At 32.5% G+C, this 20252-nt stretch overlaps 1 protein-coding gene across 14 annotated transcripts in view; it reads right to left on the bottom strand.

Annotated features, from left to right (window-relative positions):
* Positions 1-20252, bottom strand: part of ARID4B (AT-rich interaction domain 4B) — a 215696-nt gene that overhangs the window by 25943 nt on the left and 169501 nt on the right. For all 14 annotated transcript variants that reach the window (XR_012475755.1, XR_012475756.1, XM_074222966.1 and 11 more), the window contains 2 exons: positions 5842-5926; positions 3244-3439 (listed from right to left, as the gene is read on the bottom strand). Coding sequence is in view for 12 of the 14 variants with exons in the window: in XM_074222966.1 (XP_074079067.1) it covers positions 3244-3439; positions 5842-5926 (281 nt within the window). In the remaining 2 variants the exon portion in view is untranslated. The remainder of the gene's footprint in view (positions 1-3243; positions 3440-5841; positions 5927-20252) is intronic.

Below are 20252 nucleotides of genomic sequence, written 5' to 3'. Positions count from 1 at the left end.
TATTAAATCTGAGTGTATGGTATGTAACTGAGGTGGAAGCATCCATTTGAATGGAAATTCAATTTGGAAGCTCAACAGAGTCTAGGGCCAGAAATAGATTTAGGGGTCATTGGCACAGAGATGGTAAATGAAGTCGAAAGAGATGTAGAGAATGATGAGGGCACAGAAAGAAGAAAAGGAAGCAGAGGAAAATTAAAAGATAGAAGGAAAAGGAGGAAGCAACAATAGAGAAAGGAGTAGAGGCTAGAATGAAAGGAGGAAAATTATAAGACAGCGATGTCCAGGAACTAGAAGGTAGATATATCAAAGACTGGTCAACAGTATCATATGATCTCATTAGGAGACTGAGGAAAAAGGATTAGAATTGTTAGTTAAAAGAACACTGCTGATTCTGGAGAAAAAACTGGAGTAGAGTTGTAAGAAGGAAATCCAGATAAGTGAGGAAGTAGAAGCAACATGTATTTCTCTCATTAGAAAGAACAACTTAACCCTAAAGTCAGTGTATCTGGCAGACATATTCCAACTTTCAAGACAGCATTTCTAAAACAATCTCCTCCGCTAATTCAATTTAGCTTATTACTTTATATATATATTTCTTGGCTAACTCATCCTGCTAGGTCCTTAAGGATGCAGTCCCTCTCAAAACATGGCATTCTAAAAGCCCCATACCAAGATTCTTGAATGATCATGGTGTCTAATTGCTAATCACTGTCCTTAATACTTTTCATATGCAAACTGTCTCTTCTATGCTTTAGTTAAGTCAGTCCTAGTGCATAAACAGATTCAAAGCTTATTTTGGGAAAAACTTTGATCATCACAGACATCCGACCAATATGTAGAAGATGCTCCTCTATCTGGGTGAGAATATACAACAAACTTTCACCAAAAAACAATTTCCATTATGTACATTTGATAGTGAAAGCAAATGAATCCTTCTTTCAAGAACAATACAGAATATAGCTGTTTAGCAGAATTTAGCCATGGATTGACTGAACTACACCACATGCCCAAAGCTACTGGGGCTAAAAGTAGCTATTTCAGAGACATTCTAACATATATGTTAATCATGAGTCTATTTTTATGTATTTATTGTTAGATCAGAAGGCTCTGGTCATGGATGGTATTATGTTTACTTCCTAGAAAAATGACTTAAGGAAGTTAATCTTATTTGAAGAAAATTTCTGTACCATTTGCAAAATTAAATTTGGAGACAGTCTAATATTTTACACAGAGTCCATTATGTAAGAATTCATGAATGCTATATCAGATGACCTGAGTTTTAGGCTTTGTTTTATTACTTCGTTACTTTGGGCAAGTCACTTAATTTCTCTTAGAAATCAGTTTCCTCATGTATAAAATGGATAGTGCTCATACTACCTGCCTCACAGGGTTGCTTTGAAGAAAGCATTGAAAATGTAGAGCCAAGTATAAAGGATGTCCCAGAAGTCTCAGAGCAGTTTCAAGCTTTAAAAGCTTCAGAAACGTAATTAAAAAAAAAACTTTAAAAAAATCAACTGAAAGTTTGCTTAAATTTCATTTAAACTTTGCTAAAAGTTTTATGGATTCTGCTTAATAAATTTTAATTTTAACAAGACAAGGGAACCCCTTATGCATTATATGTGCAAGAGTGTCTGGATAACACATTCTCAGTCTGATGGATCTGTAGAGGAGATCCTCTTATTGACCATCTCAGTCATCTGAGATTATAATTTTTCCTGTGATATTATGCGAAAACTGTAAAATATGCATAAAACATTCTCTGTTTGATCAAATGTAATCCATCAAGTTGTTGAATAGAAGCTGATTAAAATGTTTTACTAAATTAAAAAATTGATTCATAATAATATATAGCATAAGATTTTAATTGGAAACATCAGCATTTAAAATTTTTAAATAATTAACCTTTAAAATGTTGTTTTTTGCAGTTTGTAGTATTTATGCTTTCTAACTTATTAAAGCTTAAAACTAAGATTTCTAGGACAGTCTGGATAAATTTAAATTATTATTATTCATGTGACAACTCCTTCTTAGACAAGATAACAGGAAAAAGCCTATTTCTTTCCAGATCTTTTCTTTCATCAGGCAAGAATTATATAACCTAGTATGTTTCCCTTTTCACCTTAGCTGCTAGAGTTAAGAGCTGAATTTGTTTGAAGTTGATATATAATATCTTAAATGTTCCATGCATCCACTTTTCAGCTTCTTTTAATTACACTCCTATTTTAATTTTTAATTTTTCTAACTTTATAGGCATTAAAAAATTTAAAGTAACTAAAATCAATTCAAGAAGCAGGTGGGGCACTGGCCATTAAAAAACTCCAGAAACATGTTAACCCAAAGATATACTAGACATGTTCCATATATCTCAAAACTATAGAGGGGAAAGATGGACTCTGGAATCATGAGAAATAGATTCAAATTCTAATTCTGCAACTTAATGTCTGTGTGACCTTAGGCAAGTCAGTTATTCTCAGTTTCCTCATCATAAAATAAGAAGGATAGCTGTACCATCTAACACAAAACATTTTTATGGAGAAAGAACTATTTAAATTTCATCCATCACTGTCATTTTGGTGCTAATGATTATTACAATTTTTATATTTAATGGATCCAAGATCTCATTAGTGTCTATGATTCCTGCAATAACGAAGATCATAAACCATCCAAGGCCATCCTATTCTCTATTATGTTTTTCCCTTGTGCTCATAAATCTGAACACATTGAATATATTGTTTGCCATTATAAGTTCTGCATATATTTATCCTCCCCACTCCCTGACTTAGTTCTAGGTAAAAAAAAATTTTCCCCAAAACTTTTAAATTTTTTTTAAAAGCTATGTTTCAAAGAAAATTAAAATATCTTCAAAGAAAAAAAATTATTTAAGTCAAATTTTAGTCTTTTTCCCCCCAATCTGAAACTTAATGAAGTCACAAATATGTGGCTGTCTATATCCCAGAGTACATATGTAATCATTGTACTATTAAATCATGCATTGCAATAATGTTCTGGATGATCTCAGAAAGGGCTAGATAGAATAAGTAGAGTATCATTACTGGGATAGTATTCCTGAGCACATCTGAATTCTTTATAACACAAAAGATGTTCAAGCCTTGGCCAATAACTCACTTATTTCAACTAATATTTGATGTAGATATATTTAAAACAAGCAAAATTGGAAAATCTCTCAGAATCAACTTACAGCAAAATTATATAATGAACAAAATTTTTAAATTTTTTTTTTACCTTGAAGTCCATTTAGGATAGAAGTAATTTCTACAGATTTAACTTGAACTTGTTCAGAATTTTTGGTTTCATTATCCAGTTTAGATGCTATTTCAGGTGGTGTATTTGCTGGAAATGGTGGTTTTGAAAGGCGGCGAAGCTTACAGTTTTTTGGAGAATATTTCTCATCTTTCTCTTTTTCTTTGTCAATTTTATTCTAGATGAAAAACAAATTAGTCAAACTGTGATTCATTTTATTTATCATTAACAATGCTTTAAAGTATTTTATTAAAACTTTAATGCTTATACAAATAATTTTTAAAATATAAAAACATCGAAAAAGAATATAGTAAACTTTAAAACAAGCTTTCAAAGCAAAATTTTGTCATGTAAGGAAAAAACTTTAATGGATAATAATATGCATTTTTTAAATTACTAGAAGGAACCTTAGCTTGTTAAGCTTTTTGAAACTAGATAAAATTGCCAAATTATGAGCATACTAGAGTCACAACGTCTCCACCAAAAAATAAAATCAAGTTTAAATTAAGAACTTAAATAAAAAATAATTTTAACCTAATTTTAGAGATATATAGTCTCATTGCTGAAATATGAGCCAGGGAAGAGAAAATCTTTCTCCTTTCAGCTGATAAACAATTAGCATTGAAAATAAAAGATTTCCTCTAGGAAATCTACAATAGTGTGGCATTTTTTTTTCTTTCATGGGGAAGGTAGAGCTTTACAAAAGATATGGGGTACCTTTGAAATTTATCATTTTCATTTCAGGCAAGGAGAGTCAGGTTAGTATCAATCTAAACCACTTTTTTAGCAATTACTCTTAAGGTACTGTTTCTGAACAATCTATGGAGATTGGAATTCCTAGAGTTGTCTTAATGCAGAACTAAAAAAATCTTGTCTGCAAAGCACCCAAGGTCTCATAATGCAGATTATCTATGACCTTCTTCTTTGTCCTATTATAGGTCTTTTCATGATTTCAGTGTAACCAATAATTGATAAGACTCAATAAGGCTACTTTTTTTCAATATAGACTAAAAGCAAAGTTAAACTATCCTAAACTTAAATGGCTTTAGATTCCTGGTGTATCAATTAATCAATTATTATCTTATGACATCCAGAATAAGGTATTAAATTGTGCTCTGAGTTACAAGGCGCTGGCATATTCTTATTCTCCTAAAAGCCCTCATATAACAGTACAATAAATAGCAATGTTTCCATATTTAATAACATAGTAAGATTGAAGATGAACAGGGGAAAGGAGTCATATCTGAAAGTCTCAATCATCCTGTGTGATATAAATACAAAATATCTGTCTAGTATGTAAACCTGGACCTAACTTGACATTGAGAAATAAGTGCCTGATCTTGGCTTATTTAGGAGATACCTCCACTCTTTTAGGTCACTATAGCACCATTTAACACATTAAAAGGCAATTTACCAAAAGGCCTAGCCTTGAGAGTGAGAAACCAACTATTTATTAACGAATATTAAGTTTCAAAAGAAATTATCAACTAAGACAACAATAACATCCAATAATAATATTGACACCCAAAGTTATTTTTCAAATCTATTTTAGAATAAAAGTTAAAGGCCAGATTCACAATTCACCCTAAATTCTTAAAAATCTAAAAGAAATCAGAAGAATTATCTATTTTACATAATAGATTATTTTTTATTATAACTTAAGAGATTTTTAAAAATTTGACAGGACTTTCTATTACCAATTATATTTTATTATTGAAATATGAATGTATCCAGTAGAACAGGTAATGATAAATATATTTTGCTCTGCCTCTTTTACCTTCCTTTAAATTTGTATACTAAAATATATAGGGACAATTTTATCTAATTTCTTTTCTTTTTTTCTTTTAGGTTTTTGCAAGGCAAACGGGGTTAAGTGGCTTGCCCAAGGCCACACAGCTAGGTAATTATTAAGTGTCTGAGACCAGATTTGAACCCAGGTACTCCTGACTCCAGGGCCGGTGCTTTATCCACTGTGCCACCTAGCCACCCCAATCTTATCTAATTTCAAGACAAGAACCTCTCCAAGGATATTCTTAGTGGCTACCAGCTGCTGGAGAAAGATAAGGAAAGAAAAGGGTCAAAAGATAGCTAAATCCTAAAACTGACTTGATATTTCATTTCTTCTTTTGCTGTCATCTCCTGAAATATACTTCTTATCCCTTTCTCTAGGGATTCAGGTAGGGGTAGGCAAAGAAAAAGACTATGCATTGGAATGTGAAAGAATTTGCTTTGTTTCCAAATCTACCATACAATATGGCAAAATTAACTAAAGAGAAAACATAACTTTTTTTTTTTTTTTTTTAGGATTTTGCAAGGCAATGGAGTTAAGTGGCTTGCCCAAGGCCACACAGCTAGGTAATTATTAAGTGTCTGAGGCCAGATTTGAACTCAGGTACACCTGACTCCAAGGCTGGTGCTCTATTCACTGTGCCACCTAGCCACCCTAAAACATAACATTTTACAAAAACATCACATCGTCCACCGACATCAAGATATAAACTTATTAAAAAAAGTAAGGAAACACAAAAAGTTCTCTGATTAAGTATTGTACAGAATTAATTTGGAAAAGAAATCGCCTACCTTTATTTTCTTTCGATGTTTTATTTTTGGTACATTTTTGTCAGCAGGTCTTACTATTTTATCTGCCTTAATCCATTCATCATATCTAAAAGTAAAAGTAAATTGTCATAAATACAAAAAACCAAGTCTTTGGAAGCACAAATTCAATATCAGAGAAACTAATCAGAAAACAATCATAGTACACGGCTGAAAAACTATCTATAGTTCAACTACAACACTCAAATGGTCAAGAATTTCACAGAAATTCTATGACCCAGTGACATTGTTAATATTAAATCCAACAGTGCAGTTTTCCAAGTCAGAAGATCCTTGGACTGACCATCTTACCCAGTTTGTTTTATCATCCTCTATTAGAATGCAAAATTTCTCAAGAACAGATACTATCTTGGCTTTTAAGGATTAGCACAATGCTTGACACATAGTAAGGGTTAATAATTTTTTTAATTGATTCACTAATTAATTCTACATCAAGCTTCTGGGTTTCCAGTTCAGTGCTTGGTCCATTACACCACAAAGTACCTTGTTGAAAAAAAAAAAGAATTAAACCTAAATGATAAATGTCACAATTGTTTACATACATTAGCAAAGTTGTATCACATCTCCCTCTAAACATGTTAAAATTCTACCTGTAAATTTTTTCAAAATTTAATGATGGATACCATTTCTCTACAACTGAACTTCCTCAAGATGGAGTTTATTACAGATGTTAAGTTCTTTGATAACTACACACACACACGCACGCGCGTATGTATATTATACCAGGGATTTCTTTTCCAAGTCCAAATTCACTTTTCAGTTTTTTCACTTACATGTGAAAATAGTTGGTAGACTTGGCTTTCCAAAGGAGCTAAACACAAGGAAGTGGCTGTGTATCCTATTAGAGAAGGGACTAATAGCCAATGAGATAGGAACTCCTAAAAAGGCTGATGTAAGTAAACTGATACTTTAGTGTTTATGCAAAAGAAGAAAATAGGGAAAGCAATTAAAATAATGAAAATCTGAAAATAAGACAGATTTTGCCTTAGTAACTTGGTTTGGAGGTTATTTTTACTCTGTTAAGTTTGCTGAGAAATGATGGCACCTTCTAGGTAGCACTGGTAACACTGACAGGCTCTTGGGGACTCTCAAGTAGTTATCTCGGTCAGTCAATGGTGATTGAGGGTGTGGGCCTTTATTACAGTGGGCCTTTAAAGAGAAGAAAGGGGCTCTAGAAAAGTTTTCATGTATGTGTAATTGTGTGTATATATGTATATAGAAATATACATATATATGTATATGTATGCATGTATGTATATATGTATGTATGTATGTATCACCAGATTCATAATTTCAGCTTCAAAGTGAGGTGGTGGAAAGAACATTGGACTTGGAGTTAAAGGTTTGGTCAAACCACCTTGTCAGCCTGCAGCCATCTTAAAAAGCTCATGAGGCACATGTGAAAAAATATGTGAGACTACAAATATGTATACACACACACACACACACACACACACATATATAAAGATAATATCCTACTAAAACTTCAACTCTTAATTTTTCTAAGTACAATAAGGCCTGTTTTTGTTCATTACTATTTTTTAACTCATTCCTTAAGATTAAGTCTTCATTCCACTAAATCCCATTCTACAAAAGAGAAAATATTGTAAATTTTCTCCCTAAAATTTGGAGGTCAAAAAAATGGTAAAAATTAAAAATGTTAATGATAGATCTTAAAAGTTCAAAGTTAACACTCTAAAGACTTATTTATAAGAAAAAAATAATTTAAAACATGACACAATAGACTCTGTCCTTTCTTATTTAATTAGAGCTTGAAAATTTTACTTTTATTTAATAATATTATGCAGTATTTGTTATTGATTAGTATGAAACCCATCCAGTGAATTTAACTTTAGAATCCAAGAAATATTGGGGCTAACATGAAATTCTTATTTTTATCTAATTTATCTACAATTGCCTCTATCTCACCAATATAGTTATCAAGCACAAAATATTTTCAAAAGCTCCAAATGCATTCACTCCAGTTAGAAGTCAATTATTTATGGGAACAGAAAAAAAAAAAATCTATAGTTGAGTGGGACAGTTAATAATACCAGCTATTATGCTGTTGAACATGGCAAGGACCTATGGTCACTATCAATTCTATTGGTAATTTAATCACAATCAAAATGCTCTAAGAATACTTCATTTAGAAAGTTAAGAGGACAGTTCAGTGGAAAGTAATTAGTGAATAGCAGAGGGCACAAGGTCCTCTAATTGAAAGAATTACAGGGAAGACATATTCAACTGTATAAATAATCTTGATAAATTTTAGGGAATCTTAAATCTCTCCTGTGCTTTTTTTTATCATCATATGACATCTTTAGAAATGTAGCAACATGAAAAAGATTCTATAGTCATACAAAATAAATTGTCCCTGTAAATATAGCAACCCAGTCAGATTTTCTTGTCCAGGATTTTCCTTTCTAAAATTATCTAACTAGTTTTCTTTTCCCCTTCTCTTTTCCATGTTTTCATATTTTATTACAAAACATGAATTATTTTTAAATTGTAAAGTATTAGACTTTACATGGTGTAATAAATACTATTCTTGTAAGAAGATAATTGGAAAAACGCTTTTCAGCTAAAGCCGTGAAGAAGCAACAAGATAGTAGAGTCTGGCAAAAAAAAAAAAAAAAAAGAAAATTAGAATAAACAATAGAAAAATAGATCAGCAATTGAAAATATCTTGTGAAAAACAAAAAAATATAAACATTTTCACAAATACATAATATAAAACTGATGGGGGTGAAAACATTGACTTTACCAAAAAAAAAAACTATCTTATCTAAGAAAACACTAACATTTAAGGAAAATAAAGTGATAGCAGGCAGTTTATAAGTTTGCATAATAGGCATAGTATTTTAAAACATTTTGCACACCAAGAAGAGAAGATTTGCAAAAAAGTATGAAAAAGCAAAAACTTGCACTATCACTGAGTATCAGAAAGACTTAGATCCAGTTAAATGACAACAGCACAATTAAAATTATTTAAATATGGGCAATATTAAGAAGCCTAACACAATGATTAGTACTTGACTGAATAAGATGCAATCACTAAATGAGAATGGATAATTATAAATAAAATACTATAATATAATTCTTAGTTATCAGTTCAGAAATTAGGCTTTTCGAGGGAGATTGAGTGCATTAAAAAAGCAGATCGCAGTCAATTTTAATTTTAATTCAGATATGGAGAAACCTCGGGTTTGGGTAGAACATATCATTTTTCTCCTTCTTTGTAAGAGTGCTGTTGCTATTTGTTTTTTTTAATTTTTATTTATTTAAGATAATAGGGTTAAGTGACTTCCCCAGGGTCACATAGCTGAGGCCACATTTGAACTCAGGTCTTCCTGACTCTAGGCCTATTGTTATTTGTGATAGTAACTGAAATTATGATTAAATATTCCTGAATTCAGAGGATTCTGATTCAGGAGTCAGAAGGGAATGCTAGCTGTAAATGCCAACTGTAAATCCAGAGTTGAGAGTTTTTGAAAATTTGAAATCTATTCATTTCAAAGTATATATTAATAAAATCAATAATAATACTAGAAAGTATATATTATAGCCAGAAAGTAGATTCAGAAATAATTTAAACATTGGCTATATAGTCAATAACTTTTACAGTTGGTTTTGAAGATATGTCTTGGTTTCCTTAGCAAATCAACTTGAAAATTTACTGCCTGAAATATAAACTTTTAAAAAATATATACACAACTAAGCAAATATTAGTTATTAAGATAATAAATGAATTCAAAATCTATGTCTGAAATTTAATATATGCAGCTCTCCAATATCAATTGAACAGTGTATAATTATAACTTATTGCAGAATCAGGCAGGATTTAGCCAGTAAATAAAAGTCTCATATCTTCTCATACAATTGACTTTTTTTAAACCAGAATTGACTTTTATTTTTAAATTAATTTTTTTCAATTAACTAAAATCCTCTACCTCTCCTCACCTCCCACTTAAAAAGAGAAGAAAAATATAATTATTATAGTAAATAAATAAGTCAGATAAAACAATGCCTTGCAATGGGCATGTCTATGTATACATACATACATACATACATATATATACATATGTGTGTGTATATACATATAAAAATATACAAATAAATAGATATCTATATTGTCTCAATTTGTACTCTGGATCCATTACCTCTCTATCAGGGTGAGCAATATGTTTCATCATGAGAAATGACTTAACTTTTAAATTTAAACTTTTTTCTCTGTGGTTTCCCAACCAGAAATTCAGGATCTAAGACAAGCTGAAGTATGTTTCTCAGAAATTGATCAGATTGTAAAAAATTTCTACTAAAGGAATATAAAATATAAAAAAGGAAGCTACAAGAGAAAAAAGAACTCAAAAAAAATCAAAATTTTAAGAGTGATGTTAGTGAGAATTATAAATCTTGAAAATAAACATTTTTGACAATATTCACCCATGTTAAAAAATGCCTTAAATTGCCTATGAAATTTTGTTTATTTGCTTTAACTTTTGGAAACATCAGAATTCTCAAGAAAAAAAATTTATTCTCAAGATAAAATTTGTGCTATAGCAGAAGTAAAAATTCTGATATTTCTAAGAGGCAAAATTGATAGCAAAATCACAATAAAAAGCTAAGAGGATTATTAATATTAATATTTTGCTATTTTGCATAATGAATCAGCAAATGCCTACAAATCCTATTACTGACAAGGCTAATGCTAGCAGATTGCTTGAGTGCAGGAGTTCTGAGATGGAGCAGAGCTAAAGTGGACTGTGCTACCCAGGGAAAGGATGAGGGAGAATAGAGGCCACCAGACTGTTTAAAGAGAGGTGAACTCAACCAGATTGGAAATGGAGCAGTTCAAAGCTGTCATGCCCATTAGCTGAAGGTTTGGGCTAGTGAGTGACACACTACTTCCAGCCTAGATGTGATAGGAGGATGCAGTCCCCCCCCCCCAAAAAAAAAGAAAAAAAAGAAAATTTTGCATATTGTTTTTAGCTCATGTAGAATTATAGTTATGATAATTAAAGAGAAACAGAAATAGTGATAAGTTTGTTATAACTATTCAAAATTAATACTGCTATTAGACAAATTTAAAGAATAATAATTATTATTATTAGGTTCTTTTGCAAGGCAATAGGGTTAAGTGGCTTGCCCAAGGCCACACAGCTAGGTAATTATTAAGAGCTGAGGCCGGATTTGAACTCAAGTACTCCTGACTCCAGGGTCAGTGCACTGTCTACTGCGCCACCTAGCCACCCCTAAAGAATATTATTTATTCATTAGCAAAACATGACCCATTTTGATATGAACTTCCTAAGTTCTGAACTATCAAATGTGACTTAACTAAGTATAAATAAATCTTAATGTAGGGTTTACAACAAAGTGAAAGTGATTAAGTTATTTTGTAAGGACAAAAACAATTTCTCTCCTCAAAAATCAACCTTAAATAAGATCAAAACAAATAAATAAATGAATGAATGAATGAATGAATGGATACGATACTTTGCATTACAAAAAGTTTTATTGTTCTCACTATTTTAAAACTCATAAAGTCAAAAGTTATTTTAAAATATTAATTTAAATATTTTTGTATTCATTTATTGTAAGCTCCAAATCAGGTTTTTTTTTTTGTTTTTTGTTTGTTTGTTTTTTAATAATGATCCTATTGCTGCAAATGTTCTGTCTCCAAAATGAGATGGAATTCTGGAGATGAAACTTTATATAGATAATGTTAATTGCATCATACCATTTTCAAACTCATATTTGCTATTAAGAGGCAGCTAGGCAAGTCAGTAGATGAATACTAGACTTAGAGTCAGAAACACTGACGGCAAATCTTAACTCAAATATTAGTTGTATAACACTTAGTCTCTATTAGTTACAGTTTCCTCATCTGTAAAATGGGAATAGCAGCAACTACCTTAGAGGATTGCTGTTAAGATCCAAATGAAATAACAAATATAAAGCTCCTAGCAAACCTCAAAGTGCTATCTAAATGTTTGCTATTACTATTTATCTGTTATGATAGGATGACCAGTAATCTGAAATACACTAGGAAGGCAAAAAAAAATGTTAAGAATATTTAAGTGGTTTGGAAAAGATAAATAGAAAGTTAGATTAGCAGAGGAAATGGAAAGGGAGACAAATGGAATAGATGATGGACGAAAGAAATGGATATGAATTTGATAAAGGAGAAATAGTGCCAAAAAGTGTTGCAGCCATTTTTCAAACAAACTGCATTAGATGGCCTTGGAAGCAGTTTAGTAGTTTATTCCAAAATAGATTTGGATTTTGTAACTGAGAAAAACTCACATGTCTTTTTTTTTTTTTGGCACAACAAAATTGCTTAGTCTTCTCAAGAAGATGAACCAGATACCATTATCATAATTTGTATTTAATGGATAAATAGAATGATTTGCAAAAATGATTTATATTTTCTTAAAACAATCATCACTTGAATATGACAGTATACAAAGTCAAATTGCTTGAAGCATTGGGTAACAGGAGAAAAGGGAAGGAGAAAAATAAGGAGCAATATTAATTAGGAAAGGAAAAGAAAACAAAAATGAAGGCTATGAGTTGAGAAGTGATCAAGGGGAGAAGAAAAGAAAGATAATGATGTGCTCTAATAATGTTGATGAGAAGGAAAAAATACAGGAGGAATATTTTATTCTCTAAAAGGCAGAGGATATACTTCACATGATATGTAAATGATCTGCAAAAGGTGAAGTCCTTCAGAGTTAGGTGGGTGATCAATATCACAAAAACCAATCCTTGCTGTTGGGAGTATTCAATCCCATTTCCCCCCACAAACAAGACCACCCATTAATAGCTCCAGGGATCCAGGAGAGACTGAAGAAAACTCATCAAGTCAAGTCCTATACTTTGAATTTATGGAGCATCCATCTATTAACCTCTTGATTTGTCCTGTGAATTTATGTTGCATTAACTAAAGCTGGGATAATATGAAAAGTCTGAAGTACTTTGCAACTTACAATGCTATATTCACTATGAATGCAAGGCAGCAAGGAGGCTCAATACATAAAGTGCAGGACCTGGAGTCAGGAAGATATGAGTTCAAATTTGACCTCAGACGCTTACTAGCTGTGTTCTTCTTAAGCAAGTAATTTAACCTCTATTTGCTTCAGTTTCCTCAACTATAAGAGAGAATAATAATAGAACTTATCTCACAGAGTTGTGATGATCATGAGATATTTGAAAAAGGTGATATATAAAAATGTTTATTCTCTTCCCATTTTCCCTATTATAATCATTGTAATTCTTGAAAACCAACCTTGGTTTTTGGACCCAAATCAATCATTTTTTTTCCTACAGAAAAGACCACCTACTTCCCTAGATGAGGGAGACTAAAGAAGATTATTAAGGATATCAAGTCATAAACAAACTCATGTCATATTGCATTTGGTTTCCAAAATCGCAATTACTTTTTTAGAATCAAGATACTCTCCATTTTCATTTAGTGATATGAGAGGGTGGTGCTAGAAGATGATTAAAGACAAAATGGGGTTAAGAAGGTAAGGATAATAGTTATTATACTCCAGTGACTGTTATTCTTTCTTATCAGGAGAAATTTAAGGAAAATTTAAAAGTAATATAAACATGGCTAACAATTCTCAAGGGAATTAGATATTAGAGGGAAATCAGAGGCAGCAATAAAGAAGTGAGAAGGATGATCACATAAAGTTTACTAGCATTCTGGGTAAGGTTCAATAGAATGAATTGGGATTTGGCACTAGGAGACCTAGGTTCAAATTCCAGCACCAACACAAACCAATGTATGACTCTGGGTTAAGTCATTTAAACTGACTTCAGTCATCAAATTCTTTTTTGGGGGGCTGGGGGAGAGGGGGAAAGGGAAAACTCATTTTCTTTTTAGTAGCTGAAACCATAAAATATCTAATATGTATAGCCTGTTTTATTTTAAAGTACATATGAAATTTAACATAACAGTATCACTGCTGTCCAACTTTTCTTCCCCCTTCTGTACTTCTTCAATTTATCCTTTTAAAAATGTTTCAGACTCCTATTTCCAAAAGTACTTTTTCCCTTATACCAATTTTCTAATAAAAGTAAAAAGTGTTTTAGAAATGTGAATTATTAGTATTAGTTATTATTAACAACCATTAGGCTATAAAGTAATGTAATACATTAATAATATAACCAAAAAAATGCAAAGAGGTGGGGAAAACACATAAAAGTAAAGAGGAAATAAGAATCAAAGAGTTTCAAGTTAAGAAACTATTTTAAATGAGAAAAAAGACAACAAGAAAAAATGTATTGGGAAAAGATGTAGCAAAAGCAAGTGGACATCAATTGTTTAGGTATTCAAATTTGCTTAACTTTATACTTTCTTTTGAGGTAACTAGTGACAGATCAATTACTTTGTCCCAATTTTTTTCTTTTTTCCATTGCTTTATAGGCAAGTTCAAATCACAGAATATTAAAGCTAATTAGACCTGTGATTCTGGGACCATCCTGAAATCCAGAGTATCATGAAGCTGTATGCAAGAAGTCATCTATCCTCTATTTTATGACTGAGGTTCCACGACACCCAGGGAGCTGAAGTGCTTACTCTCAGGTTACATTATTCAGTTAAGGTAAAAGTAGGACTAGAAACTGAATTTCCTTACCACCAGTTCAGAGCTCATGAATTATGCCAGTTGTTTCAGTTACATACAGTTGGTTCAGTCATAACCGACTCTTCATGACCCCATTTGAAGTTTTCCTGGCAAAGATACTTGAATGGTTTACCATCTCTCTTCTCTATCACATTTTACAGATGAAGAAACCGAGGTCAGAAAGTTTTTGTAACTTACCTAGAATAAGTATCTGAGGCCAAATTTGAACTCAAGAAGATGAATGAGTCTTCCTGACCCCAAGCCAGGTAGTCTGTCTACTGAGTTACCTAGCTCCTCTCAACTAGTAACTTCTATCAAGGGTTAAGTGGGGGAAATTTTGGTCCAAATACGATTATGCATGCTCTCAGCTCCTTCCCACAGATAGTTGGAGGCTGACTGCAGAGAAATTAAAATCAAGAAAGGCTTTGATCATATCTGTGCCCTGATGAAAACCTTTCAATGACTCTATTATAAGACTTCAAACTCCTTATTCTACAAGTCAAGACTTAACAATTTTTCCCAATCTATCTTTCTATTTATAATCTTATCTTTTGCTACTAGCAATAAGAGATTTTGGTCTAAACTCATATTTAGCTGAGGTGCTACCTTCTCCAATTCTGGATCATCAGAACCTCCAAATGAATTAAACAAAAATTTATTAAGCACCTACTAAATGCAAGCAAGTCTGCTGGGTGCTGAGGTTCAAGGGTAGAAGTTAAAAATATCTTGCCCATAGAGGAATACAATATTTACACAGACAGGGAAATACAAATATCCAAAGTAATTTGGGGGAAGGCTAATGCCACAGATGACAATTGAGTTGAACTATGAAAAGATTCCAAGAGGTGGAAGTGAGAAGGGTCTGTGTAAAGTGAAGGAATAGGATATTATATGAATGGACAAGCAAGGCCAGTCTGGTTGAACATAAAGTCTATGAGAAGTAACAATTTGAAATCATCCTAAAAAAGATAAGTTAGAGCCAGATTTGAAGTTTTAAATGTCAAACAAATAAGTTTGTATTTTATTCTAATGGCTAGCTTCTTAAGCAGGGAGAAGTGACATGGTCAGAAATATATTTTAGGACCATCAATTTGGGAGCTGACTAGAAGATCAACAGAAAGGGAAGACTGAACAGGGGAGACCAATTAGGAAATTATTTCAATAGCCTAACTGAGAAATGATACTAGCCTGATCTAGAATGAAGATTATGTGAATGAAGGGAAGGTGAGAAATGTTGGGGAGACAGAACTGACAAAAATTGACAATTGATTGCATATGGAAGAGGGTGGATATTGGGGGATCATGAGAGAAAAGTGAAGAGTCAAGGATTATTAAGATGTTGTTAAATCTGGATAAGAATAATGAGAATGATGATGATGATGATGACGACGACGACGACGACGTCCTCAACATTAATATGGAAATTCTGAAGGTGAGAGGGTTGGGAGAGAGGAAAATAATGAATTCTGTTTTAGATATGTTGAGTTTGAGATGAAAATAGTATATTCAGGGATAAATGTCCAACAGACTATTTGTGATGCAGGGGAGAGATATGAGGATGTGAAATGGGAGTCATCTGTATAGGATTGATGATTAAATTCATGGGAGCTGATAAAAATCACCGAGAGAGAGAGAGAGAGAGAGAGAGAGAGAGAGAGAGAGACAGAGACAGAGACAGAGACAGAGAGACAGAGACAGAGACAAAGAAAGAGAAGTTCTAGATATATTCACACATATGTAACAAAACATGGAATATGATCCAGCAAAGACAATTTTTAAAAGAGTCAGGTGATTGCCATATAGTCTATAGTCTCTCCCTTCAAACAATCCATTCTTCACACCACTGTCAAAGAATATTTAAAACAACAGTATAAATTGTGTCACTTATGCTCAAACGTTTGTGATTTTCTACTGCTTATTAACTAAAGCAAAAATTGTACTTGAGGACTTTATAATTTGGCTTCAACAAAGCTTTTAAAGCTTATATCATATGATACCCACCCTCTCCAAGTTTCACATAGTTTGGGCTACAGCTCTGTTCATGCCTAGATTACCCATTCCCAACTCCACCTCTTGGCATTCTTTCCAGGATACCTCAAGAAGCATCTTTACATGAAGCTTTCCTCAGGCTGCAAATAATAAATCCCTCCCTTTTGAGTCTCTTAAAACCTCTCATATCCATTATTATTTTTAACATATTGCAGTTATAGTACAAACACATGAATATATGTCTGATATATATGTGTGTGTACATGTACACATACAATGAGGGATAAAGAGGTAGAATGAGGAAGGGGGAAGGGCAGGAGGGAGGGAAAAGAGAGAGGGGGGAGGGGGGAGGGGGAGAGAGAGAGAAAGTGTGTGTGTATGTTAGTTCTAGCTCTCCCTCACCAGCTCTAAGAGCTGGGATGCTATTATTTTTCATTCTGGTATCTCCAGTGCAGAGTCTTATTAATAGTAAGAATTTAATAAATTTTTAATTGAAATGGAATTTTCCTGTCAGATATGCTTTTCCTAATCTTTTTTGCTTATCTAAATCATATCCAGTTTAGAATATAATTTCTAAGAAGATACTTCTCAGATCTATTTGTCCAGTCCTAACTTCTGTCCTTACCTTTAGTCTCACACCTCCAACAGTTCTGTAGACAACTCAAACTAGATGTCCCATAGACTCTTTAACTCAACATGTCCAAAACTAAATTTACTATCTTCCCTACCCCCAATTCTCCTTTCTTCAGCCACCCTTCCATTCATTCAGGCTCACAAACCTAGATGTCATCCTTGATTCCAGATCTTCTCTCACCTACATATTTTACCAAATTGCCAAGATAGTTTACCCTTATCCCCACTTATCTCCTCTAACATTGCTACCACATTGGTACAAATCCTCTTCATCTTATACCTAAACTATTGCAAAAGCCTGCTGATTCATCTCCCAGTCATAAATCTCTTCCCACTTCAGCCCATCCTCCACTCAGTTGTCATACTGATTTTTCTCAAACACAGGTTTTACCACGTCGAACTGCCCCCCCCCCCGAATAAAATCCAGGGTCTTTTTATTACTCCTAGGAACAAATATAAATTTTGGCCTTTCCAGTCTTCTTACAACTTATTCTATATATTTATAATTTTTTTTTAGGTTTTTTCAAGGCAAATGGGGTTAAGTGGCTTGCCCAAGGCCACACAGCTAGGTAATTATTAAGTGTCTGAGACCGGATTTGAACCCAGGTACTCCTGACTCCAGGGCCGGTGCTTTATTCACTGCGCCACCTAGCTGTCCCCCGCACATATATTTTGATCCAATGATATTGTACTGACTCTTTGCTATCTCTCACACAAGACACACCATCTCCTGACTTGGCATTTTCCTGGTCTGCCACACATGCCTAGAATTCACTCTCTCTTCCTCACTACCACATGGCTTCTCTTTGAGTCTCAATTAAGTGCCATCTTCTGCAAGAAGTCTTCCCCAGTTCTTAATCTTAGTGCCATTTCTCTGAAATAATCTTCAGTTTGTCCTATGTAGCTTGTTTATATAAAGTTGCTTGCATGTTGGTTCCTCCATTAGACTGCAACCAGGCATGTAGTAGGCACTTAAAATGTTTGTTGATTGGATCCACTTCTTCCAAGAAACCTTCTTTGACAATCTCAGTTAGAAATTATATTATCCTTTGATAATTTATAATTATCATAAATTATATTATCCTTTGAATTTACATATCATTTATCTGTTGACTTCTCTTGCTGGTTGTCTTTATCTATGTGTGTGTGTGTGTGTGTGTGTGTGTGTGTGTGTGTGTGTGTAACTTACCAATGAAAATATAAGCTTTTTTATATATAGGGACTAATTAGTCTTCATTGCATATGTTACTTAATACACATTTACTGACTGATTTAAATTTGTGCATTTCAAAATTTCATATCCAGTTTAGAATATATACTATACAGTTAGTATGTAACAAATAAGAGGAGCACGTATATAATTTTACATATTTGCCCATAATTCAAAATTATTGTCAATATGCAATGGTCATAATTCTGATTAAAGAAATATAGAGAAAGCAAGCAATGACATTCTAATTTTTAACTTTGGTGAACTTTGTTTCTCTCACTGTTTCCTGGAACTGTGATTTCAGTGATAAAGGGAAAACCTAGTATACAAAGTCCCTTTACTCTGAAAGTATGGCTCTACCTTTGAAAGGTAGAGTCCTCAGACTAGATTTGACTAGGTAACTCAGAGGTTAACTAGAATAAGAGTCACATAACTAATATGTATTAGAAGCAACATTTTAATCCAGAAATTCAAGACCAGTAATTTACTCACTATGTTGTCTCACTTGGTAATTATGGATATGAAAATTTATCCTTTCACTTTTATATAATTTTAAAGTCAACCTGTTAAACAAGTATATAAGTCAATCATCCTCAAGTCAACAGTGGTAGACTTTAAGCCATTTGGTTTAAGTATAACCCATTCTCAAAAAGGGGATTTTAAATTCATTTGAAAGTTAAATGTTTTCAAATGCTGGGGCCTTTGCTTTCATGATTAAGTCTGAAGAAAACCAGAAACGGAATTTGTTTTTTGACTTTATTGTTTAATGTGCCACAAGGGATGTGCTTGAAATGAAAAAAAAAAATCAGTTACTGACCATTTGGCATATCTTTTAACTGGGAATTCTTACAGTATTCTTCTGAAAGTACTCAAAATATTCAGACAAGTAATTAATTCCCATAAAATATGTTGCTTCTATACTGGTTCACCAAATTCATAAATATACTTTAAAAATATACTTTTTTAAAGACAATTCTTGTTTCAAATCTTTCTAAACAGTTTCATATTTCACCATAAATAAACTAAACAGCTAATTTTAGCTACTAGTTTCAAGCGCTGTCAAAACTCTGATTATGAAAGCTAATATAGCAAAATGGTTAAATAAAAGAATAATTTTCTTCCATCAAAACTCTGGTAGAATCTCTATATGACAGTAATAGTCAAAGGGTAAAGGTAACAAAGGGATAAGGGAGAGGTAGAGGAGATAGAGGTGCTGAACATGATATCGCTGTATGCAAACTCTCTCCACCAATTCAGATTCATCTAGTTCATTTGCGATTTATAGTCTTTTTGAGAGTTGCTTGGGAAATAGAGAAATTAAATTATTGCCCAGAATCATAGAACTACCATATGTCATTCAGGACTTTAATCTTCCTTGGTTGCAAGGCTGGCTCTTTATCCATTTTGCCCTGGTGCCTTTTTCACATTCTAAAGTCTTTAAGAATGTTACCAGTAACCATTAATTTAACCTATATGGCGTGAGAACACTCTAAAATATCTGATATGCCCAAAGAGAATAGTGTTTTGTCATTTTACTCACAAAGGATCAAACAGGTCTAATTTTAAAAGGTCTTATACAAAAAATTCACCAAAGTTAGGTCAATTTATGGAGTTTGAAATGCTAGTGACCTAGAGTACTCAAACTAAAATCATGAATTTTACAAATTGAACAAAAGAAATATTTGCTATTTATACTCTGTATAAACAAACAAATACCTCTATCAAGCAAGAAATGGCAACAAATTAAAATGATAGCAATTAATAACATTGTTAAATTAAAATTCCTTTTCAGAAATTAGGAAAACAAATCAATTTAGAAATGTTATAAAATCATGAAAATCACAATCAAACTTTTAAAAAATCTTCTAACTATTCAATGAATTATTCAGATATTAGAAAATTGTGAT

This window comes from Macrotis lagotis, chromosome 2 (genome assembly GCF_037893015.1).
Source record: "Macrotis lagotis isolate mMagLag1 chromosome 2, bilby.v1.9.chrom.fasta, whole genome shotgun sequence".
Lineage (NCBI taxonomy): Eukaryota > Metazoa > Chordata > Mammalia > Peramelemorphia > Peramelidae > Macrotis > Macrotis lagotis.
Note: the sequence above shows the minus strand (reverse complement) of the source record. Positions and strands in the feature narration are given on the sequence as shown.